We start from the raw sequence: 27,045 nt of genomic DNA on the forward strand, positions 1-27,045 counted from the left end.
CATACAACACTCAGACTTGCCTAGATCATTTGTCTTGTACATTTTAATATTTGGTCAAACAACAAATAAACATCCTGACCTTTTCTGTGGGCTATATACATGGAGCTGCTGCCACATTATTGGCTATTTAGAAGAGGAGGTTATTTGTATTAATGAGCAAATGATCTCTAAAAGAAGGCAAGGGAATGAATGTAAATATTTAAATCAATGTTCACTTTGGTTATTGGTTTTGTAAAGTCAAAAAAGGTATTATATTTAAGTATTAGAGAAATGTAATGATTAAAAGTTTTTGAAAAGGAATATACAAAAAGCAACAGTAGTTTATTTTTACCAAATATTTTCTTATCTTACATTGCAACTAGAACTGCCACGTTATGCTTCTGACCATGGACTGGATTAAGCAGGAATCATAAGAGATTATTAAATATTTTTGGTTATGCAAGACATTACACTGATAATGGTTCTAAACAAGTATGCTTCTTAACCTATGTATTGGTAATGAAGACTTCATTTAATCTCTTGGTTTAGATATTTTGCACACTTATTTTTCTTTTATTTGTACTGAAGGACAATGTAAAGGAGTGTCATGTACAGAATGGCACCTTAAAGCTATATATTTCATGTTTCTGGCATGCAAACGTGTCTGTGTATGCTGCTTAAGACTAAAAGTGAATTATTTTCCCACAGCTAGTAATGCATGTATTTCATAATTATGACATAAAATTGTCTTTGAAAATGTTACTCACATTTGTGTTCACTTTGATTAACATAAATTATCTATAATTAATTTCATCATGTCTAAGACTTTGTTACAGATCATCTTTGGTTTGATCCATTTTGAACACATGATATCAGTCAGCAGTTATCGCCCTTCATTCACTGCACTGTATATTTTTTCCACAGGTACACTGTGTGCAGCAATTTGATGAACTCTTCATGTCAACCACACGCTATATTTCTGATAATAAAAATTTTACTCAAAGGTGCTTTTATGAATTCTTTAGCAGGTTGGGATTTAGCTGCTGTAAATAAATGCCTTGCAGTCTGTGAGGCTAAAGAGAAATACACCCGCTTTGTGTAACAATGCAGCAGTTTTGTTTCTTAGCTGCCAGCTGCAGTATGTACTTTCAGCAGTTTGTATACATTTTGTCTCAGATATAATAAAAAGAAGAGGAATTAAGAAAAGATTGACTAGAAAAGCTGTATTACCTGCCTCCCCAACATTTAATTATTTGTTGTTTTGTGAACAATCTAGGCCTGCTGCATCATCTGTGGTGGCTTTGGCATTTGGCCGATACATTGTTGAACCTTTCTTCAGTCCATGTCCAGCCCCAGAAGTACTCGTTAAAATGGTCAGCATAATTGGAATCTGTAAGTAGTCATTTCATTTTAATATTATCTTTTCTTCTTTCCTGCTTTAATCAAAATATGAGTCATAAACACATTGAAAAGTCAAACAGTTGGTGCTCAGTCCAGACACCCCAGTCCTGAACAGAAAAGAAACTAAAGAAAATGATTAATGTAGTCCTTGTGGTCATAGTTGTTCCAGAATGCAGTTTTTTTCTGAAAAAGTACTGTAATACTTCAGAGTCAGTCCTCTGTTCTTGTCCACAGCAGGTCCCAGATGACCTTATTTGTACACAACTAATCATGCTGGTAACGTAACACCTTATTGACCTTCCTAATAGTTTCTGTACAATATCTAGACAATGACAAGTCTTTCTCATAACGTGTAGTAATCTGCTCCAACATTTTTATTCCTTCAATGAAATACTTTACATTTATTTACATTAAATTCCATCTGAACATATCTGACTAAATCTGAAATTTGTTCAGATCATTCCATAAAGATACTTTGAACTCTAGGGGGTCTGACATTTCAGTGCTGTTTAGTGTCATTGGCAAACGTAATCATCTTGTTAGTTACATTTTTATGTACACTGAATAATTTATATAGATTTCAAAAGTGATTTGGCCACATTATTGCTTCCAAACAGACGCCATTTTGAACATTTCATAATTTAGAAACATTTCCTCTCACAATAATCCTTTGCATTCTGTACCAATATTCAAACTAATTTACACACTGTGCCATGAACTCAAACTTATTTTGTTTGACTCCTAGCCTAATGTGGTATCTTATCAAAACATTTTGTAAAATCAAAGTAATTAATATATGTGTCCCTTTAGCCAAATTATTGGCATGTCCAAACTATTAAATGAGCAGTATATAGGATTTACAATGATTTTAGACTGATACAAAATAGAGCTTTCAAGGGACAACACTGAGGAATAGTCAGAAAAAGGGCTAAAATACAAAAATTCAAAACAACAACCATAAATTAAAGTCAAATAATAGATCCTGACACTAAACTAATATTGTTCCCTCTCATTATGTGGGGGTAAGATCTAGAGCTATGACACCAGGCAACATATGCTGCCATCATGGTTTTGCCAGGGCTCTGTCCCTGGCATTATTTTCTTTTTTTGTTTTATTTCCTTTTTTTGTTTTATTTTATTGCCTGTGGTGTATGCTTTGGTAATTTATATTTTTGAATATATTTTTGTTTTGTTCCTTTTTGTATTTTAATATTTCATAATTACAATTATCTTGTTTATTTGGTATTTTTTATTATCTTATACTGATTTGATTATTGAATGTCTTTGTTGATTGTATGAAAACTAAATGAGGATAGACCCCCTAACACAGCAGCTGTTCTGACACAGATTGGAAAAAATGTCAGACCAAACAGCCAGAAAAAGAAAAGACTGGGAGAAAGATGTTTAACAAGAAAATTAAACCAAAGTTGAAACAAGAAATTCAGAATAATCTAGCATCAAATCCAAAATGTAACCTGAAACCCAAAGTCAAAGAACAAAACTTACATTTCTAACGGGCTAAATATGTGCAATTAGTTCTATTTTTTGTTCCCACAATCTCAGATAACCTGAAAGTTTTGTACAGTTTAACTCATGATATATCATGTCGCACACTACCTGTTGTTTTACATGGTAACATGTTAGTGACTGCTAACAAGATTAAGAACAAAACATCAATGCCTTTGGAATCCAAAATTACACCACTGGATGATTTTAACCAGACAACTATACCCATAAATATAAATATGAAAATTGGATTCAAGGTCTTAACAAACCCCAGGTAAAGTGAGAGAAGAATCATACTTGAAAGGTTGGCCAGATCACAACTGGAAAGATCAAAAAGTGTACAGGCAAACAAAACAAAAGCGCAAAATCAGACATCAGTCAAAATTGTAAAAAAGCCTAGAACTTGGCCTACTTGACAAAGAAACTAGTTACATAAATATTTTTAGAGTTTATCCAAATGTTGGATAATGTTATCATAGAACCTCTGTGCGATGAGAGAGGTTCATGGCATTGTATTTAAAAAAAAAAATTATAATAATTCGGGACGTAGGCTCCACGTGGGCGCAGGTGCACTACTCTGAGGTTCATTGATTTGCTTGGCTGATTGCCCATTCACACGTAGACATAAGCTAGTCAGTCAAGTGCTACGTTCATACCCTGGAGTCAGTGACTGCAGCACCTGCGTCCACAAAGTTTTAGTTTTACTTCAATGCTGATGCATTTGTTAACTTTTGCTTGTGTTCTTTTGCTTTTTTGGACTTCTGTGTTTCTGTGAATACTTATTTTTAAATTTTATTTCTTTTGTTTTATTTTTTGATATTTGAAGTGTACACTTGGTTTTGTTCGTTTTTTGGGTTGTCTCCTGTAGGCAGACTTTTTTGACTTGTCCTCTTTTTTTGTTTTTTGAAATTTTTATGAAAAAAATCTTTAATTATAAAGGACATTTTTTAAAATTTAGACTAGGGCTTTGATAGAGTTTACTCTCTTTCTTTTTGAATTTGTGAGTCTGGCCTTGTTTTTGTGTTTGAGCAGGGCATAAGCCTGTTCTTGAGATTCAAGCTTACGTTAATATTTCTAGGCCTCCTTGAAGCCTTGAGGCATAGTTTTTGAGATTAAGCCTTTTGCGAGCGTTTGCATATAATGCGAGAAACAAATACTGTAATAGCCATTTCTGTCTATCTGTGCTATTGAAACAACTCAACCTTTATGGACCAATTTAATTGAAATATGGCACACTTAATCTTCAAAGAAATTTGTCAAGACAGATCAATTTTTGTTCAGAGACCTCAAACAGATTGCATTGTACAAAGTCTTGAAATTTTAAAATCTCTGATTAAATGAAAGGCATTGGTGAATCTGTGAACACATCTGTCTTAAAGCAAAAAAAAAAACATTCTGTGTGACTTCAGCTTAAATTAACTTATTGTTTTAGTTTCATCATGAGAGAGGTTACATCACCTTGGATATTTTTGTGTATTTTCGTCTTTTACTCATCTGCCAGCCACTCAGCTCTCTAATACAAAATAAGAGAAAAGGTGGCTACAAAAGCAGCTCATTCAGCAGCTCCCTATTCCTGCTGTGTTAGCTAAGTAAACCATAAAAGTACACACACACACACACAATAAAACTTCTTTTGAAATGAATGGAGTGGGAAAGCAATTATTTAAGTATGTTGTATATAAAACTGGATTGACTGGACTAATATAACCTGCACATTTTTATAAAAAAACACAATATCAACCAGCGGCTAAGCAGTTTAAACTAATTAACTGCATGGGAAAGGTACAGTGCCCCTAAAGTAAAATAAACAATAAGATGGAATTCGAAAGGGTACTGTAGCTGATTTGCTGCGGGGCATGCTGCAAGGGTCACATTTTGGTATACAATTTCTACGGTGCACAGAAAGGCTGATTATGTTACAAATACCAAGAACTAGGCAAGATTATGGCTTGCACCATGCTGAAAGAGGTACTTAGTGGCAAAACATTCAAGAGAGTATGCATTATGGTTTATCTGCACCTAAAGAGCTTATATTGCTTCAGTTTTATTTTCAGACTAGAATTTAAATCTTTGTGATAATTTGATACTTTTGGTATTCCCATTATACAATAAATCAGCTCCTTTCCTATTTATTAGTTATGATAATTTTAATGAATTTCTCGGCTTTAACTAATATTAACATCAAGATGGGGAGCTTATTTTAGTTCCTTCTCTCCTTTAATATGGTAATATTGACAGTGACCTTGTGCTAGTTAGTATTGGTCATTTTATATTAATAGATTTTTTTTTTATTTTGGTAACTATTGAGTACTGCTGCATTGAATATACTTTAAAAATGTTATATTTAAGAAAACTGAACAACATTTGCCCACCACTAGCAATCAGTGCAATTTTTTTACATAACTTAGGTTGGTATTTGCTATGTATTAAAGCTACTGAGTCACCACAAGTCTTTTTGGACTATGTTTTAAACTAGGGGGCTCTGCTCCCTGTGCGCTTTACTCACCAACCCCCGGATGGGCGCTATGCGCTAGCCACTTTGCGGCTCTGCCGGTTGCGTATGGGGAAGCAGATGTACAATTTAAACAGATTATTTTCATGGGAATTCTTACATATGTATAATATAACTACAGTATTTTACATTACAGCGAGTAATTAGCCATAGTAAAAAATAGTAAAACGTAATAAATTGAAAGAAAATTATGTTTCATGTTGTGTTAGAGGTATTTGTACGTTTTCATTCTGTTCGGCTTTGAAATTAACACGCAAATACTTTTTAAACTTACACTTTTACTGTATTGTTTACTGAGTTTACTGTCCTACTTCAGTAGAAACGATATTTGGAATTAACTGTTCTTCAAGATTGCATTAAATTTTGATTCTGTGCTTAGATTTACATCGTGAAACGCAACGTATAACTGCCCGTGAGTGAATATCGTTTCTTTTTCTCTAATAAATAAACCAAATTTTTCGAATATTTGTCTCTGTGATTTGTTAATTGTCATAGGAAAAGCTATTGTAACGGGACACTGTAAACGTTTTAATACAAATGGCATATATAGATCGCCTTTGGTGTCTAATGTTATCCACAGAATATGTACTATATTACCTTTCTTGTCACCTGTTAAAATTGTACATGTTAGAATTTTTTGACCAATTTTCAATACAACTAATCTTGTCCAATTGCGTAGCCCATCACTCATACATAAATTATGCAATAATATTACGATACATCCATCTGTCAACAGTAATTTGGCCAGTGGAAGACCGGATGGTGTTAACAGTTGTAGATATTCTACAGGATATTGCAAGTTGATGTTTTCATCTTCCACACCATCACCATTATCTTTTTCAGCATAGTCTATTGATAAGCATTTAACCAATTTCCCCTATAACCAATTGACAATTTTCACATTAATTCGTTTGACTTCATCGTTTCTCTGTGCTAGGATTACCCGTGTTTCTTCTGTTGATAACCCTTTGGGATAAAACTCTTCAATACAATTTGGACATAATAAGTAATCTTTTGTTGAGAACATAAAGTGAGGAAAACGTAAAAATTTATAAAAGCTGAGAGCGCAAGACCTGTGTCTGACAAACGCATTCACACAAATGAGACGTGAGAGGACCGTGGCTGTGAACCAGAAATGGTTGAGAGGTGGGCGGGACCCCCTCTACCAACTTGAAAAAATCTCTTGGCAATAGTCTTGTCTCAAGATTTTCTTTTATAATAGAGAGACTATATAACAGGAGTTAATATAACTAAAATTACATTTTAACATAGTCTAGTAATACATGTAATTACAATTTATTATAACTGTTATTCTGAATATGACTAATTTTTACAAAAATATTTAATAAAGAAATGTGTGACAGACTCTTTAGTGAAGTAAGTAAAACAATGTGAAAACCTCCAAATTTCATATCATTTAACTTAGATGCTGAATACTACTCAATGTTTTTCAATGTGTATATTTTCTAATTTGTTTATTTTTGTGGTGCCCAGCAATCTCAGAAGTTAATAATGGATGACATCATATGACACGTCTCATTTAAGTCACGTGTCACAGCCACATAACTGGCAATAGATGTGGTAATCAACAACAATACTTTATTGCCATTGAAAATATTAGAGAAAATGACAGTAAACAAAAGGCACATTTTTATTTAAAATGGTGATGCACTGATGTAACCCAAGCACAAAAAATAAATCCACATAATAACAATATCCCAATGGCAAAACCAAAGTAAAAAAGATTCTCACATGTATTCAAGACAGTGATTAGTTTGCTTCTATACAACCTTGATGACGAGAGAAATGTGTTTTAATGAGAAAGAACTAGAAGATAAGACAAAGACAAATTTAGGCCAATTCATTAACCCCCTGCTAGATAGTTTCTTTCCTCCTGTCATTTTATTTCTTACATTTATTTAACCACTTTTGTCTTCATCTTTGCCTAGCGGTTGTTGTGGCTGTGAACTGCTGGAGTGTCAACTGGGCAACACGTTTGCATATACTGCTTACCACCATCAAGATGGCAGCCTTGGTTTTAATTATTGTGCCAGGAATGATCAAGCTTGCTTCAGGTAAAATATGTTTTATTTACTGTTTTTAGCTCTCGTGATCTACAGTTTTTGTTCAGCTAGTATGTACTGCTCCTTAATGCCAGGATTTATAAATGTGCACTGACACTAGAAGCTTGGAGTGAGTGATGCATTGTACCAAGAAGTGAAGAATGGGAATATCTAGGTGCAACAAATACATTTTTAGGACCAATGGCAATCATATAGTCAGGACATCTAAGCAGTCAATCTTGGCCATATACATTTTGTGCATTTTTTTGTGCTCAGGGTATTAAATGATATATGGATCTATTGAGCAAAACTCATAACCAAGAAAATAACATTTTAGTAAACAAAGCTCAAGATATATAACAGATTTATACTTAAAAAAACATATCAAATTAATCAGATACCAGAAAAGCTACAAATAAGCAGGACCAAATTGTGTGACGTAAATCGTAATTTAAGGGCAGAAAAAACACTTGTAACCAGTAAGCTCAGAACTAAATAACTGAATAATGCTGAACTTTTTTTTTAAATCCAAGCTTGGACAATGCTTATCTTTAAAATTGTCTTTGTAAGGATATCACACATCACACACTCCCAGTTGTCCAACTTAGTAGAGGAATAGCAACCACCAATAAAAATGGTGGCGATCACAAGGAAAATAAGAAGGTGTTCTGAAGATAGCTAGATAGATACTTTATTAATCCCAAGGGGAAATTCACAAGGAGGAAGGTAATTTGTTTATAACACAGCTAAAAACACCTGAAAATAAAAAATAATTTTCCACTAGATTTCTTGGCATCAGAAACTCCAAAAACAATACTCAAAAAATTTTTTAGTCCAAATAACAGTTGGAAAAAATTAAAACCACAAGCCAAATTATGACAGCCCATCAAATGTACTGGGTTTCTGTCTGTGAAATTTATTAAAACAAGAGCATAAACATTATCTGCACAAACCCAAGAACGAACCTCAGGACTGTTGCCCTATGAGTGCACCAAATACCCAGTTCACACACCATGATGTTGTCACTCCAATACTCCAGCATTCCGTGTTGTTGATGTCACTCCAATATGTTCAGGGTTACATATTCCTCACTGCCTTCTAGTTCAAATCTAAGAGGAATAAGTTAAGGCTTGTAAGATTTAATCGTGAGATGTGAAATGTTGGAGAAATTTTGCAATGAGCAGCAAGGGTCAGGTGGCAGGAAGCTTTGTAAATGACTTAAGCACCAGTTTAACTTGGCATCAAAGTTTAACAATCATATTTAAACAAATAACCGTTATAGCTTTTTACTGTCCACACAAGTGTACTTTGAATACAACATACTTTGAATTAAATCAACCTTTAACAAGGACAAAGCAGTCAAAGCTTGGAGTTACAGTCATGTTGTTATGTTGATCATTAAATTTTATTTTGTTTTGTTTGTGTGTCCAACAATAGAAGCTAATTCTCACCACTCAGAACAAAAGAAAATATTGCATTAGTCTGCGAAAGTATTGCATTATTGCTGAAGAGCAACCAGCTGCTGCCAGTAACATTGGTGCTGTGATACCATTCGGCTCCCTGTGAACCTGAACTGTGTGGATTAAATGTTCTTCACAGTACATTCAGGAATATACAATACAATACAATACAATACAGTTTATTTTTTTATAGCCCAAAATCACACAGGAAGTGCCGCAATGGGCTTTAACAGGCCACTCCCAAAAAAAAAAACCTTGTAGGCAAAAATGGAAGAAACCTTGGGAAAGGCAGTTCAAAGAGAGACCCCTTTCCAGGTAGGTTGGGCGTGCAGTGGGTGTCAAAAGAAGGGGGTCAATACAATACAATACACAGAACAGAACAAATCCTTAATACAGCATAATAATACAAATTTTAGAAGCACGGAGCAGAATTTAACTGTAGATGATATCACATAATAAGATTTGGATATTTTTAGAGTCCTGGAGACCTCATCCATCAAGCTGCCTCCCCATTTGGCCATTCCACGGCTGAAACGTTGCTCGGCCAGCCAATCCAATGAAAGGACCCCTCTTTCCCATGATTCCTGCGATCCTCCATCAGGGATGACTTTACCATAGGCAGGCAAATAACTTGGCAGGTGGGCCGTGGCACCAATTGCCACATTTGAGTACTGAGAACAGAAACAGAATAGGTGAGGGTTAGTAACAAATTATAACTATCATGTTACTTATGTTTTGGTGCTAATGACTAACAACAGAGATGCAGTCTGTACAGTTAATCAGCAGCTCTAGTCAGGATATGCTAGACTGAAGTAGTGAGTCTTCAGCCAAGATTTAAAGGCTGAGACCGAGGGGGCATCTCTTATAGAAGCAGGAAGACCATTCCACAATTTAGGGGCCCTGTAACTAAAAGCTCGACCTCCCACTGTTATTTTATTAATCCTTGGAATCCTAAGCAGACCGGCATCTTGAGATCTTAATGTGCGCTCAGGTTTGTAAGTCATGATAAGTTCAGACAAGTAAGCTGGACCTTGGCCATTTAATGCTTTATTTGTTAAAAGAAGGATTTTGAAATCTGCCCTAAACTTAACCGGGAGCCAGTGTAAGGATTTAAGAACTGGAGTTATGTGTTCATATTTTCTTGTTCTTGTAATAATTCTTGCAGCCGCATTTTGGATTAACTGGAGGCTGTATAAAGAACAGTTTGAGCAGCCAGTGAACACCGCATTGCATTAGTCAATCCTACTAGAGATAAATGCATGAATTAATTTCTCACAATCCTTCTTATTTAGAAAGCACCTTAATTTTCTAACATTTTATATATATATATATATATATATATGTATACTTACAATGTTTGTTTGGTTCTTGTCAGTTGATTGCACACTATGCACATCCTTAATCTATCCCTGACTAACAGTTACAGGACTTCTGGAGCAAACGCATGCACAATGATACCTACCACACCAGGCAATAACTTTTGTGATTTAATGCAATAATTATTCTGAAATAATTCAACATTTTCACAAAATGACATAATGTTTTTTTTTGAGGGGCAGGAATAAGCTTGTGTGTCTTACACTGTGGCAGTTGGAAGATTATTATTATTATTATTATTATTATTACAAGCTTCAAACAAAGACTTTATTTTGATTTTGCTGCTATTACAGATTGCCTAAATGTTCTCTATAAACTGAAAAAAAAATACTCCAATTAGGCCTATAATTTAATTTAACAAATATTTAAAACCTCCTCTCTCTCACACATGGTAGAGCAGGCTTCTCAAACAAGTCTGAGTTTTTAATACTTCAATTCTAATGTAAGAATTACCTGAATCTCTGCTGCTGAATCTTTCAATACTAAAAATCAGTGTCTGAACTCAAGCAACATATGTTGTCAATTTTAGGCTTTTGAATATGGCAAAACAGAATTATTATTAATTTTGTTGTAGTCTTTAATTTTTTTTCCCCATCAATGTTTATCAAATCTCAGTAAACACAGAGGCTAAGGCTAAAAGCTTAGTTTCATTGTGCTGCTGGTTAGTAGATTGCTTTGCAGAAAACTTAAGAGTTCAGGCTCAGTCGCCCATATGGCCTCTGCTGTAAGAGCCCAAAATGTTTTCCAACTTGCTGCTCCAATTAAGTTGCCAGTATTGTCAGACAAAAAAACTAATAAATTATTCCAAGAAGTTTTTAATTATTGCATCTTGGACACTATTATCGTGAAGAGTGTCTGCCGCATTTATCTGTGCACGTTTCAGATTCGCTTGAATGTTTCAGTTAAGCCTTCTCCTTCCGTTCCTCCCTGGATTTACTAATAGATGACTTCACTTGTTTCATGCAAAACTTTGGTATCTGTGACAGGAGAAGTATAATTGGCAGTGTTTTCTTTGAGCTTGCAAGATCATTTGTAACGTGACTGTTTACGGGTAAAACCTGAATGACCATCTTATGTTTCCGTGTTTCACTCCAAATCAAACACTCTCAAAATATGTATTGCTCTCTAGTGTCAAAAATTCAATGATAGCATTGTACCTGATTTTTGTGCTTCACATTGTACGTATTGACTTGGTTTTGAAGCTAAATTTGTACACTATAAAGAGTATGAACTTGCAATTGACATATACAAGTAAACAGGAGCTAATCTTTGGACACTTCAAATATCAACAATGTAAAATGACTCTTTCAATTAAGTCTCAGAACTTTTTGATTAGTCACCACTTTCAAAATTTCTGAAAGACTTTTCTACTTTAGAGAAATGTGTACTTTAAAAATGGGTGGCTGGGGGTTAAGGGGGAGAGAAAGAGAGCAGGCTATATCTATACCAAATCTATCCTTTTAATCTTTATAATTATAACTACCAACGTAACAATAGACTGCATGGCAATAACTCTTGGGGAAATAGGAAATTAAGGTTATAGCTGTCTCACTTCCAGTTAAAACTATAAAATGACATTAAAAATTCAGAATCAATGTCTCCATGATGGGACAGTTAACTTTGTGAACTGGAATGTTAAAGGCCTGAATCACGAATTAAAGAGAAAGAAAGTAGTCTCTCACCTAACTGGTTTAAACGCTAAAATAGTATTTTTACAGGAGACCCACTTACTAAGCAAGGATCAGTTCCGGCTGCAAAAGGACTGGACTGGCCAAATGTTCCATTCTAGCTTTACAAAGAAAACTAGAAGTGTGGGAATTCTCATACATAGAACAGTCTCATTTGTAGCATCAGATGTAGTATTGGATCCTGAAGGGAGATATGTGATGGTCATGGGTAACTTATCTAACTGTAAAATGATTTTGATAATGCTTATGCACCTAATCTTGATGATAAAGAATTTTTACAAAATTTATTTGCATCCATTCCCAATCTAAACACTCATAAAATTATAATGGCTGGGGACTTTAATTGTGTTTTAAATACACTCTTAGATAGGACTTCTATCACGGGGGGATGACATCTAACACTGCAAAGATAATTACAAAGTTTATAACTGATCACAACTTATCAGACCCCTGGAGGTTCTTATACCCAAAGAAGAGAAAGCTAATAAGCTTTTAGCTCAACAAATTAACAAGCAAGAAGTCCGTAACGCAATCCCAGTAATCATCAACACGAACGGAGACAAAATCATTGACCACAAAAATATAATGCACACATTTAGAGACTACTATAAATCCTTATATTCTACTGAGTTTAAAGAAGACAATGCACAATCTAATGCATTTCTGGATACATTACAGATACCACAAATAGACACTTTTAGTGTGGAGGAACTTGATAAACCTCTGCCGTTATCAGAATTACTAGATGCTATAAGTCACTTCAAGGCGGGAAAGCAGCAGGCTCTGATGGCTACCCTGAAGAATTTTATAAGAAATTCTCCGCTAAGCTAGCTCCAATCCTATTAGCAACATTTACAGAAGCCAGAGACAATCAAACTCAATAAGCATTAATCACGTTTTTCCTAAACAAAATAAGGACATTACAATGTGCATCATACAGACCAATTTCACTTTTGAATAATGATGTTAAAATACTCTCAAAAATCATACCTAGAAGGATAGAGAAAGTGCTCCCTTCGGTAATATCACAAGATCAAACTCGATTTATCAAGGGTCAACACTTATCTTCAAATCTTCGACGCCTGTTTAATGTAATATACTCACTAACTAAGTCAAACAACCCAGAAATATTATTATCTTTGGATTCAGAAAAAGCATTTGACATGATTGAATGGAAATACCTTTTTACTACATTGGAGAAATGTGGGTTTGGCCCGAACATTTGTGAATGGATCAAACTACTGTATACCAATCCAGAAGCTTTAATTTGTATCAACAACATTTGTTTAGACTACTTTAAACTAGAATGTGGTACCAGACAAGGATGCCCCTTGTCACCGCTACTGTTTGCCTGCAGTCTTAACAGCACTCACACTCTTTATCAACAAAATTTCGCCATCTGCATGGAAAAAAATTAAGCAAGACTTGCATAGATGGCCAACCCTTCATCTCACTCTAGCTGGAAGAATTAACACTGTTAAGATGAATATTCTTCCTAAGCTCCTTTTTTATTTCAAAACATTCCAATATACATCAATAAATAATTTTTTAAGCAATCAAATTCAACAATAACCTCATTTATTTGGAACTCAAAACATCCATGTACCCAAAGAGCGACCCTAAAAAGACAAATGGCAGAAGGTGGTGTGGCTCTACCTAACTTTCAGTTTTATTACTGGGCAGCAAACATACAAGCTATAAAAACCTGGCCACAAATAGATGATCATACACACTCTTGGTCCACAATAGAAGTAAAATCCTGCAGTACTTCTTTATATTCCCTGCCATATACTAATAACCCAATTGTGCTTCACTCACTCAGAATATGGAACCAATGTAGAAAGCATTTTAAGATGGAGAAGCTTTTATCTGTGGCACCTCTGCAAGAGAACCACCTCTTTCAACCTTTGCAAACATATGTAGTTTTTAATATCTGAAAAAAAATTTGGGATTAACTTGCTTAGAGATCTTTATATAGACAACGTCTTTGCATCCTGTGAACAATTACATTCCAAATTTAATATTCCAGCTACACATTTCTTTCACTATCTTCAAATTAGGAACTTTGTTAAACAGAACCTTCCCGATTTTCCTCATCTTGCACCCTCATCCATGCTGGAAAAAATATTGCTCAATTTCAAGGACTGAGACACCATCTCTACAATATATAAAATTATTTTATAGTCCCTCCCTTTCAAAGATCCAAGAGGACACTGGGACAAAGATCTCTCAATTAATATATCAGAAAAGGAGTGGAAAATAGCAATGCAGAGAATTCACTCGAGCTCCATATGTGCAAAGCATACAATTATTCAACTCAAAATTATATATCGAGCACATCTGTCTCGCCTAAAACTCTCCAAAATGTTTTTATTTCTGTATTTGTTTTTCTTCTCCATTCATCTCTATTGGCTTATCAAACTCATCAATTTAGGTACGTTCACAAGCCTTAAGTTTTACTCCGTTGGCCATGCTCTCTCTCTCAGGGGTGGGGGTCGATTTGTTCTCAATCCTACTTTTTGTACAAATTGATTGATTTGTATGGAATGATTGCAATAAAATGAATACATTTAAAAAAAAAAGTGTACTTTAACTAATCATGCAGTAACAGTGGTTCAGCCTCCATTTACAAAGGATGAAATATATGGATAGTATGCTGCAATATGATTTCACTGATCTCTCTGCCTTCCAGTCTACTGCTAGAATGTTTGATCATATTTATATTTTTAACTTTGCAGGGCAAACTGAAAATTTTCACAAAGCTTTTGACACCAATTCCTTGACAGTGGACAAGTTACCGTTGGCTTTTTATGCAGGATTATATGCCTATGCAGGATGGTAGGTGTCTTTTCTCTAGCCCTGTATTTATTTATTTTTCTTGCATAATTCCTGCTGGTAAATTCTTTCTTGAATATGTACAGTAGGCTTGGCAAAACAGCTTTAAGATACCTGTGAAAAATCAGCCACTATACATCATCTTGTATAAAGTTGTGTGCAGGATTTAATAGATAGATAGATAGAACTTGTTTTGATTCCAAGGGGAAATTTAGCTATTATTTTAGCCACTCTGTGGGTATCACTGGTTCAACCCTGGCTTGGTTTACCTCATATTTATTTGGTAGGAGTTTATCCATCTCTGTAGAAGAGTATATTGCTTCTGCTTGTTTGACTTGTGGGGTGTCCCAAAAATTTGGCCTTGGATCTGTTTTGTTTTCGCTTTACTGTATATGCTTCTTCTAACTCAAACTTCCTATTCTTTTAATGATATCTCCTACCATTTTTATGCCAACAGTATTCAGCTTTATTGTTCTTTTAAGCTGAAACAACTACATAGATAGGTTGTCTTCGTCGATCAGCTATCTGAAGATGGTCAATAATTGGCTACTTGCCAACTAGTTAAATGCTTAGAAAACTAAACTTTTAATCTTTACCTCTTCTGGGGCTTCATGCATAATGCTGTACGTAGAATTCATACTAAAACATGGCGTAAGGACAAAAGCGTAAATGTGCATACACACAAAAAGTCTAGATGCATAAATCTGTGTGTTCGCCAACTTCTTTTGCTCCATAAATCCTGGTATTCATGAAAAATAACAAACATGCTAACCCAGAATAACACCTCTTTGAATATGCAAATCAATATAAATAGCCCTTAAACTCAGCATTCTGTGAAAAGGCAATGGCAAAAGCATGGGGAGAAATATAAGAATTTTAGCGAATACCAATTGGAGGCAAGAAAAAATTTACTATTTGATGGTTTAAACAGTGGTATAAACAACAAAAGAAAGTTAATCGAGTGACATAGAGTGTCGGAGAAACTGGAAAGCTGAAGTTCACAAAGTCTCACAGTGCCCGAAATAAAAAAGAAGTTGTCAGATATCAAAGTTGCCATGAAAAGGCGAGTCGTAGCCACTGTCTGAGTGTCATATGACAGAGAAAAAAAAAACATGCACACAGTGGGAAAAAAGCACAAAATGTCAACTTTTGTTTTGAAATTTCCACTTGCAATCATGTAGTTTATTTTGTCATTAAAGTAGAACATCATAAACTTCACCTTAAAATCTTTTAATTTACTAGCTTCTCAAATCCCATCGTAACTAAAGTAGCATCTTAAATGCTTTGTTTTGTATTTGATCTTCTATGTGCTCCATGTGTGTGAATTACTACGTGTTTCTTAAACGGGCTTTCTCTTCCTCCAACACGACACGGAATCCATTACATTCGTGATATTACAGCTCTCTGAATAATTAAAATATTGAGATGTATACTTGATATCATTTTCATGATGACAGGAGTTAAAGCATGTTATTAAACATGGGAACACAGTGGCACAGTGATTGTTCCTGCCTCATGCAAGATGCTTGCTGTGCCATGCACGACCTTCAATGAAATAATTTATTGCAGCAGTACTGTCTCTTTCAAACGTACTAACCCCCAATTCCTGTCCTTACTTTTCTTTCTCCAAATACCCAATCACCACACAATCAGCTCTGTAATAGGCGTTAAGCCACCTGTAAGCTTAAAACGCTGATTCTTCAAAACTTTTAAGGAACACTGAAATATCTTCGTATTACATGTTTAATTATTCAATCCATCTATCCTTCCAGTGTTGCGCCAGCCCCAGCAAGAATACAGCATAAAGCAGGAACAATCCATGAATGGCGCCCCAGCTCCTCGCTAGCGCTGTGGCACTGTCCTCACATGTTTAATTATTAACAATATCAATTATTTAAATGAAGTTAAAGTTTTATCTGTATAATATAACTAGTAAAATACCCGTGCTTCACAGCCACGAAGTACTGCCTTAATATTTTTATTAAGACGAAAATTAAACCTTTTTAAACTGAGGGAAAATATACCAATAATTATTTGTTAAGGATCTCTTTGTATACCACATTGTGAGTTCGGCCCTCCGGTTGTAATATGACCAAGCTGTGCGCTGAGCTTACTCTTGAGCATGCAAGGTACAGTTGGCCATGTGAACAGTAATCTTGTTTCAAATCTCACAGCTTGGATTGCTGCTGTCATAATCGGTTTGAGTTTCATGGTTTGTTTCAATTACGACAGCATTTGTAGGAGTTGTGTTGAAGAAACATTCAGCATCTGTAAAGAGTTGTAAGTATACAACCGGTTTCATCGGTAACTTCACATCCAGCTTTTAAGAGTTTAAACATTCATAAACATCAAAGTGTCCACTACTGAAATCGTCACCTGTGAATCTAAGATGTTTAAGAGGCATTGGCGGTTGTCGAAAGGTGTAAAATATTTGGCCATTTTGGTACACTTGAAAGCGACAACCAAACAATTCAGCAGCAGCCATCAACTCACGTGCAGATCCATAGGTGAAAGGCTTAAGCATTTCACTCTTATTGTGCTCCTGTGTAGTATAATTATCTCCTGTACCGTCATCAGTCCACACCTTGAACCTGTCCCAGTCATTCAATACATCTCCGGGCATGGAAACCACTCGGTAAGTGACAGTTCTTTGATCGATGGTGATCACCTCGACAGACATGTTAATGGGGGTACGGTTGGAATGATAAAGGAAATGGGTACCTGAACAATGTAAAGTAAGTCTAAAATACCTACACAATAACTACAATCGTAATAAATGAACAATAAAACAGCGGAGAAGCTGTGGATTAAATAAAAAGGCTGTAGTTATCAACAGGGAGACGTGAATCCCGTGGTGAAGCAAGGAAGGGAATGTAGAGACCGGGGCGGACGGCCTTATATAGGCAGGCAGCCAACAACGTGGGAGGCGTTGGGATGGGGGACCCAACGCCGCCTCACACGGTGACCGAGCTGCAGGCTATGGACGTATATATGTTCGTAAGTAGGATTCAGTTAGCGTTGGGAACCTGCGTACCAAATTTCTTGAAGATGGGCCCATAAGTAACAAAGACACTTGAAAAGTTCAATATGGCAGCCGACAGTGGCATCATACCACCGAAATAAGTACTGTATGTGCATTGGTTTTGGTTAGCGCAGGGAAGCCGCCTACCAAATTTCGTGAAGATGGGGCCATAAATAAGAAAGTTCAACATGGCGGACGTTGTTGACCGTTATGACCGTTACACGTCGAATTTCGAAAGGAAACCTGCTTAACTTTTGTAAGTAAGCTATAAGGAATGAGCCTGTCAAATTTCAGCCTTCTACCTACACAGGAAGTTGGAGAATTAGTGACTTTGGAAAGTTCAATATGGCAGCCAACAATGGCATCACACCACCGAAATAAGTACATACATAGGTTTTGGTTAGTGCAGGGAAGCCACCTACCAAATTTCGTGAAGATGGGGTCAGCCTTCTACCTACACGGGAAGTTGGAGAATTAGTGAGGTTGGAAAGTTCAATATGGTGGCAGACAGTGGCATCATACCATCGAAATAAGTACGTACATCGGTTTCGGTTAGCGCAGGGAAGCCACCTACCAAATCTCGTGAAGATGGGGCCATAAATAAGAAAGTTCAACATGGTGGACGTTGTTGACCGTTATGACCGTTACGCGTAGAATTTCGAAATGAAACCTGCTTAACTTTTGTAAGTAAGCTATAAAGAATAAGCCTGCCAAATTTCAGTCTTCTACCTACATGGGAAGTTGGAGAATTAGTAATGAGTGAGTGAGTGACTGAGGGCTTTGCCTTTTATTTGTATAGATAAACATATTTTGCTGCATTTCATCTTAAAAATGACATCATCATCATATGTAAATACGCACTTTATAAAGTGTCTCAGATTGTGCAATATTATAACTGTATTGCACTCATAAGTACAAACAGTTCTACAAGGAACACTTGATGGACTGACTGAGTGCATTTAGAGTTCTTGGGATGAAACTGTTTCTGAACCGCGAGGAAAGGCTCTGAAGCGTTTGCCGTATGAGAGCAGTTCAATAGACAGCATGGCTGAGGCAGCATGTGGTTGATGCTGTATCCTGATAATCTCTTTCCAATCAGCTGCTGTAGAGTTGTGATTCCACACTCAGCTACAGTGATATACTGTGAGTGGTGCAGTGAAAGTAATATGGAAAAAAGATGATCCGCTGTGGCAACCCCTAACGGGAGCAGCTGAAAGAAGAAGAAGGTGCAGTGAGAGTAACAACGCTAAAGCAGCTATGGTATTTAGAATAGTTTGACCATTCTGTGGACCATTTTATTGCTACAGGTTAATTACAATCAGATGCATTAAACTAATAGACAATATGCGGTTAATTTCAGTGTATTTATGAAGCCGCGCCAGGGATGTAGTGGAATTTAGAATCCAATTCAAAATTCTGGTACTTACAGAGCTTTGCATGGTCAAACTTCCCAATATGACACGAACCTTCTTCAGCACTACACCCCGGGCCGTGCTCTGAGATCTGCCAAGTTAAATCTCCTTTTGGTTCCTTGTACCTGATTTAGGATATGTGGGGATCATGTATTTCAAGCCATTGCTCCAAGATAATAGAACAGTTGTCCACTGATGTTGAGATCAGCAGAATCTACTGAACTGTTTAAGTGTCAACTTAAAACACATTTGTTAAAACAGGCATTTAGCTTGTGTGATGATTTCTGGGTGTTTTTCATATTGTCCTTGTTTTGTATTTTTTTTATGATTTCATTTTATTCTGTTTTATCGTTCAGTGCGTTGTGACTTTTGTCTGATAGTTGCTTTATAAATAAATGTTAATTAACCATCTTAATGGTATAGCATACTAAAAGGAATTATGGTTGACCTGCACTACTGTATCTTGCCTGGCATGCACCTTAGATCTAAAGGCAGTCTTGTTTATTTCAACAGGTATGTCCTGAATTATGTCACAGAAGAAATCATCGATTCCAAAAGGTATTGAGGTTTTGTCTCTTATAAGCAAAGCTGGTCTTAGGTAGAGGTTGCAATGAGGATATGAATAATAGTACATAACAAATCATGTTTTGTCAGTGAATACTGTCTTGCTGGTTTTTATCCTCCCCTGTTTCAAGTTTACTTTGATCTTTATTTCCTGGCCCATTAACTTTTTTCCTATCAGTTCTGTCTCTGTGATTACCAAGACAGTACAAGTACAAGGTGGTTTCCTTCATTGCGTTCATTACTGCCAGTATGGACACATGTACTGGAGTGTGAAATTACATTGAAGCATGAATTAGTTATAATTAAGACAAGCATTTAATTTACTCAAGCGCTCGAGCAGGTATAGTATCTAAATTTTCGATGTTGTTAAGTCGTTCAGCCTGCTTTTTTCTGTTTGTTGCTCTCTCCTCTGTCATGGTCCTGCCCTTCATTTTGTTTTGTATTTTTTATTTGTATTTTTCCCTTTCCTTTAATTGCTTTCCTTTAGTTGTCTCTTAATTTTAAGTTTGTGGATCACATTTTTGCTACGTTATTTTCCCTTTGTATTCAGTTATATCGCTAATTCTTTTTAATCATGGAGGTTCGAGTCCAATCATTAACCAACAGTTCCAGTACAGAGGAGACTAATTACAGTAACAGGAGACTTTAAATAGCCCCAAACATTTCAGAGTGGCTTCAAAGCAACACCAGCTTGTTAATTTGCTGTGCTGATACTCTCCCTTTCCTTGACTCTTACTATTGTGGCTTTGGTGATGTTCTGACCTCTTTGCTTTGATTTTTGTCACTTTTTGACCTTTTTCTTTTTTTTTTTTTTCCTTTTTCTTCTGCTATTGATTGTGAATTTTAAATGAGGTTCACATTAAGAAATTATTTCATTTTTTGTTTGGCTGTTTTTAATAAGAAATTGATTAGTGTTTTTCTTTTTGGAATTTTAGTACATTTTTAAAATTAGTTTTTGTTGTTTTGGTTTAATTATACATATTTCTTGGTCAATTATTTTTATTTTATTTTATTGATTTTATTAAAATCAAATAACATTCCATACAAATAACTCAAATTTTACAAAAATAGGTTAGAAACAAATCAACCACCACCACTTTCAAAGAGAGCTAGGCCAGCAGAGTAAAACTTTAAGCTAGTAAAAATAAGCAAATAGATAAATAAAAAATGAATAAAGATAAATGGAGTAGAAGAGGGGAGAGAACCTGCTTCATCAATTTAAATGCTTATTTCTAAAATGTTATTGATTAGATCCACCCAGGTTTTGCAAAAAAAATTGTACAGATCCTGTAAGTGCAAATCTTATTTTTTCCAGTTTTAAATAGTATATAACATCAGTTACCCACTGACTTAGAATAGGAGAGTTAGGATTCTTCCAGTTGAGGAAGATAAGTCTACATGCCAGTAGTGTAGTAAAGGCAATTACAGTTTGTTTGTCCTTCTCCACTTAAAACCCATCTGGAAGAACACCAAACACAGCTGTTAATGGATTAGGAAGGATTGTGAGTCCAAGGCTGTCTGAAAGGCATTTAAGATTTTGGTCCAGAATGAGGTTAATTTGGTGCAGGCCCAAAAAGTATAGCCCAATGAGGCTGGAACTTGATTGCAACGTTTGCAGATTAGATCTTGCCCTGGAAATATTTTGGACAATTTTAAAAGAGAGAGATGTGCTCTCAATTTTAAGTTGAATAATTGTATGTTTCGTGCATATGGAGCTTGAGTGAATTCTGTGCATTGCTTACCTTCCTTCAAATACTTAAGGGAATACTTCACCCAATCTTATGTTTTTATGTAGAATGAGAGAAAGTAGTTTATGAAATAATGGGGTCTAATAGTCACCATTACTGGACAAAAGCAAATCATATGAAAAACATCCATGAAAAAAATAATTTCATATTACTCTGTCACATAATTCATACTGTATGTCCTTTATCCATTCAAAACATGAAGAAGGTATCCATTTTCTGCTGAACTATAATTAACAATTTTTTTTAAATAAAAATGGTTTGTAAACCATGCAATGCATTTCTGACAATTCTGTACTTCTAAAATGAAGACAGGACTATCGACCAATGAATGAAGGGAGAGATGGGTCTTCAATACACATGCTTGTTTGTGGGTGTATGTATGTTCCATCCTTAGACACAAGAGTGATTATTGCAAATAAGGTTCATTTAAAAATATTTTTATAAAAACGTAAATGCACGTTTAGAATGCTGTGCTCAAACAAGTGGATGACTTTGTATGTGGATAAAGCAATAACGGTAACTTGAGATTGGATGTTTTGATTTTGTCCTCACTATAAAGCACATTTGGCAAGTAACATTTAAACAAAATATCAGTTGTAAGTAGAGTGTTTTTAACATTTTTTTTCTGTATATGATCTGGGTTTTAGACCATTTTTTCCCTCCTTGTCCTGGTGAATCATTACACCAACTGCAATAAGTATTTATTGTGACTAGGTTTTTTTTTTTTTTTAGAAACATCCCTTTGTCGATCATATTATCCATGGTAACAGTGACAATTGCTTATCTTCTGACGAACATTTCTTATTACACAGTGATGACATCTCAAGATGTTCTGGAATCCAATGCTGTGGCTGTGGTTTGTGAATTCACTTGTTATCAATATGAAGAGATAAATATTACAATGACTTTAAAATTACTTTCTGGTGGCACAATGATTAGCACTACTACATCACAACCTCAGGAGGCAGGATGTGAACCCCAGCATGACCACTGCCTGGCTCTAACAAGCAGGTTCCTCCTTGTATTTGTGTGGTTTTTGCCATCTGGTCCTCTCACATTTCAGATTAATTGGTCATTCTAAACCAGCGTAGTAGAACTGAGTGTGGGTGTCCTCATAAGAGTGCCAGTGCAAGCTGCTGTTTTCCCCACAGTATTGCCAGAATGAACTCTAGCGTCCCCAGCCTAGAAATTAAATGAGACAGGGCCAGTTAATGGGTGGATGGATACACTTATAGAATAAGTTTACTACATTACTACAGTAAACCTCTGTAAAGGTTAAACATTTGAATGAAGGAAAATGAAAATAAAGTCCAGATATTTAATTATTACCAGCTGTTATCCAATAATTTGCTGTCTAGAACAAGTAGTAATCATGAGATTGTATAGCATTGCACCCTAATGGTGCTAAAAATGCTAATGGTCCTGCTGCCATGCCATTACTTTGTGGGTAAGAATCGAATGGATGCGAGAATGTCAAAAATGGATGAACTATGGTCATATGTGAGTCATGAAGTAATTTCATGCAAACAGTTTCTCAACTTCTTCTAACAAAACACTTAACAGATTTATAAAAACTAATGGATTTTTGCAGAAAGTTTCAAAACGCTCTTTTCAGACTTATAAAAAAAATCTGTTATTTTACAGCCAGGATTTGTTCCCTGACTTAATGTTTGTTTCCCTTTTTTGTGCCATTTTTGTTTACATTAAATTTTTTGTTTTTTGTAATTTATGTATAGTTTTGTTAATATTGTTTTGACTATTGATTATGTATTTGTGCTATATTTTTTGTGTTCCTTTTATTTTGTGTGTTGAACCCCAAGAGACAGACCCATTTTGATGTCACCACTGAAGGACCACTCTTAGCCTTTATCTTCTGCAGCCGAGAGCAGGTCCTACAGTGGTTTAAAGTCACTTGGACTGTGAGTATTGATTTTTCTGGCTTCTTTAATTATTGCTTTTTGTTCTTGGATTTTTTTCTCTCATTTTACGGATTTGAACTTGTTCTCCTTGGATTGTCTTTTAGGGAAATCCTTTTGGCTTATTTTGTCACTTTATTTTTTTTGTTTATAAAAATAACCTCTTATTTTATAAAGATTCTTTGTGGACTTGATTGTCAAGCCAACAGTTTTTAATGATTTTCCTTTCACTTAAGGACATTAAAAGTTATTTGATCTTTAAAAGCCTGTTATCTATTTGTGAGGCCTCTGGACTGGCCTGAAGCTTGCTTGTGGAGTTGGAAGGTCAGGCTGCCTTGGGTGAAGTTTTTCCAGGCAGGCTAAGTAGAGCCCTGACCTGTTTTATGGGTGTTTTTCTAAGTCTCACAGCATTTTTCTATTTTAAGTTCTGATCCAACACAACAATAACTTTTCAGCAGTACATTTCCAATACTTGGATCCCAGTTGATTTCAATAATAGTCTGAATACTTCCCATTGATTTTTTTGTCAGTGATAATTGCATTAGCCATATCACAAGGCCATACTTTTCTTATTATACCTTCTAACATTCTAACATCTGCTTATAGTTTAGATGTTAACCACACATGTTCTCAAAACCTCTTACTTTGAGTCTTAATGGCCAAGGTACAGTTGCAAAATTCAAAAAACCTCAGCTGATTGATGTTTAGATAGATAGATACTTTATTAATCCCAAGCCTTCACACCATTTTCAGACATCCTCATGTTGGGCATTAATGTTCAGATGTTATCTGGTGACCTGCAAATGGGTGATACTAAAACCAGGGGCCTCATATATAACACTGTGCGTAGAATTCGCACTATTACATGGCGTAAGCACAAAAGCCGAAATGTGCTTACGCACAGAAAAATCCAGATGCAGGAATCTGTGCGTACTCCAACTTCCACGTTCTTCCACTACATAAATCCCAGTCAGCGTGAAAACTAACGCTCGTGCACGAGCCTTATGTCCCGCCCCAACTCCTCCCAGAATTACGCCTCTTTGAATATGCAAATCAATATAAATCGCCCTTAAGCTCAGCCTTCTGTGAAAAGACAATGGGAAAAGCATGGGGGAAAATATAAGAATTTCAGCGAATACCAAGTGGAAGCAAAGGAAAAACATACTACTGTATTTGTTTAATTAAACCATGGTATAATCAACAAAAGGATATTGATCGAGTGACATAGCGTGTTGGAGAAACTTGAAAGCTCAGATATCAAAGTCACCGTGAAAAGGCGAGTCGTAGCCAACTGTCTGAGTGTCATATGAAAGCTTATTAGGGTACAGACAAAAAAAAAATAGTCACACAGTGGGAAAAAAACACAAAATGTCAACTTTAATCTCGAAATTTCCACTTTAATCCCATAGTTTATATTGTAATTAAAGTAGATCGTTTAATTGACCAGTTTCTTAAATCACATCGTAATTAAAGTAGCACGTTAAATGCTTTGTTTTGTATGTGATCTTCTATGTGCCCTGTGTGTGAATCACTACTTGCTTCTTAAACCGGCTCTCTTCCTCCGACTGGATACAGAATCCATTACATTCGTGATATTACAGCTCTCTGAATAACTAAAATACTGAGATGTATACATGATATCTTTTTCATGATGATAGGAGTTAAAGCACATTATTAAACATGGGTTTCACGGCGCAGTGATTGTGTGCGACCTTCGATAAAATTATTTATTGCAGCAGTACTCATGGGCGGCTCTAGGCAGAGAAAGAATCAGTGGCCCCTTTGCCCGCCAATGTCAATATGGTATCTTATGCACGGTGGATGGCCACGTCCGTTGCGGACACTGCATAGCTGCCTCGTGCTCATGCCACAAGCGTTTAACTTTTGTCGAAATTTGCCGCTGCGTTTTTAGCTGTGTTGTTATTTTCTCTTTGTTTTATATTCAATATATATTGGCGTGGCCGCCCCTGCAGTCCTTGCCTTTCTTTCTCCAAGTAATCGATCGCCACACAATCAGCTCAGTAATAGATGTTAAGCCATCTGTAAGCTTAGAGCGCAGATTCTTCAAAACGTTTAAGGAACATTAAACTATCTTCGTAGTACATGTTAAATTATTCTATCCTTCACGCCAGTTCCAGTGAAGAATATAGATTATTTAAATGAAGTTAAAGTTTTACCTATATAATATAATAAACATATTTTGCTGCATTTCATCTTAAAAATGATATCGTCATCATATGTAAATACGTGCTTTATAAAGTGGCTCAAGTTGTGCAATATTATAACTGTAGTGCAAGTTTACAGTGAGGTAATTGTACTTATAAGTACAAACAGTTCTACAAGGAGCAATTGATTGAGCGCATTTATAGTTCTTGGGATGAATCTGTTTCTGAACCACGAGGTCCGTACAGGAAAGGCTTTGAAACGTTTTGCCGTGGCTGAGGTAGCATGTGCTTGAGTCTGTATCCCGATAATTCTTTTTCTGATTAGCTGCTGCTGTGATTCCCCACTCAGATACAGTTATATAAATACTCCGATTTGTGCATTGAGAGTAATTTGGAAAAAGATGATCCGCTGTGGCAACCCTAACAGGAGCAGCTGAAAGAAGAAGAAGAAGAAGAAGAAGGTGCAGTGAGAGTAACAACTCTAAAGCAGTTATGGTATTTGGAATACTATGGCTATTCCCTGGACCATTATATTGTTACAAGTTAATTACAATCAGATGCATTACACTAATAAACAATATGCGGTTAGTTTCAGTGTATTTATAAAGCCGCGTCAGGAAAATAAGGAGAAACCACACAGGAACAGTAGCATTGCTTTGACGCTGGGTGCCGCCAGTCTGCAAAACCGAGTGGAGAACTTGCGTACGACAAGGCATGAGGCACCGTGGAAAAGTACGTGTCTTTACGCCAAGTGTAGGTTTTGTACATCGTGATTTGAATGTGGAAAAGTTCTTGCGCAACATTTCTGTGCATACGCACCGTTTATACATGAGGCCCCAGGTGTTTGCCAAAGAGGGATGTGATGTATCATTTAGATCACTTTCATGAGCTCATGGATGCTTTACAAGGTAAATGGCTTAAAATTTCCTTCGTAGATTTGTGGTTTCACAGCTATTAAAATACAAATGTTTATTGATCATGTGGATCTTTAAAATAAACTTTACCTGAGACAAAATCCATGAAAAGCTCCAAACCAATAGGATGACAAGTCACTCATTTGGTAATTTAAAGACACAGCGTAAAATGTTTTACTATGCGATTGGCTCCAGCAGACCCCTGTGACCCTGTAATTAGGATATAGTGGGTTGGATGATGGATGGATGGATATGGGAAATAAATCCTCCTACAGTGAAACATTATTGAATGCTCATTAAAAAATTAAGGTGTGGTGACAGTTCAGAATGTGCACGAAACAATAATCCAATTGTAGAAAGCATTTTGAAACATAAAAATAATATTTCAATTAATGTTTCCAAATGGTTATAAGCAGATTTTTTAGAATATATATTTTATAGTATAAAAAATATTCCAGTATTAAAATTTTTTACTCCAGAGTT

The 27,045-nt window shown here is 35.7% G+C and overlaps 1 protein-coding gene across 1 annotated transcript in view; it reads left to right on the plus strand.

Annotated features, from left to right (window-relative positions):
- The window catches only part of LOC120538597 (cystine/glutamate transporter-like), a 42,408-nt gene that overhangs the window by 4,154 nt on the left and 11,209 nt on the right, over window positions 1-27,045 (plus strand). The window contains exons 3-7 of the mRNA XM_039767986.1: window positions 1,256-1,371; window positions 7,348-7,473; window positions 14,725-14,824; window positions 19,769-19,813; window positions 22,300-22,423. Coding sequence (XP_039623920.1) covers window positions 1,256-1,371; window positions 7,348-7,473; window positions 14,725-14,824; window positions 19,769-19,813; window positions 22,300-22,423 — 511 coding nt within the window. The remainder of the gene's footprint in view (window positions 1-1,255; window positions 1,372-7,347; window positions 7,474-14,724; window positions 14,825-19,768; window positions 19,814-22,299; window positions 22,424-27,045) is intronic.

This window comes from Polypterus senegalus, chromosome 11 (genome assembly GCF_016835505.1).
Source record: "Polypterus senegalus isolate Bchr_013 chromosome 11, ASM1683550v1, whole genome shotgun sequence".
In the NCBI taxonomy this organism is placed as follows: domain Eukaryota; kingdom Metazoa; phylum Chordata; class Cladistia; order Polypteriformes; family Polypteridae; genus Polypterus; species Polypterus senegalus.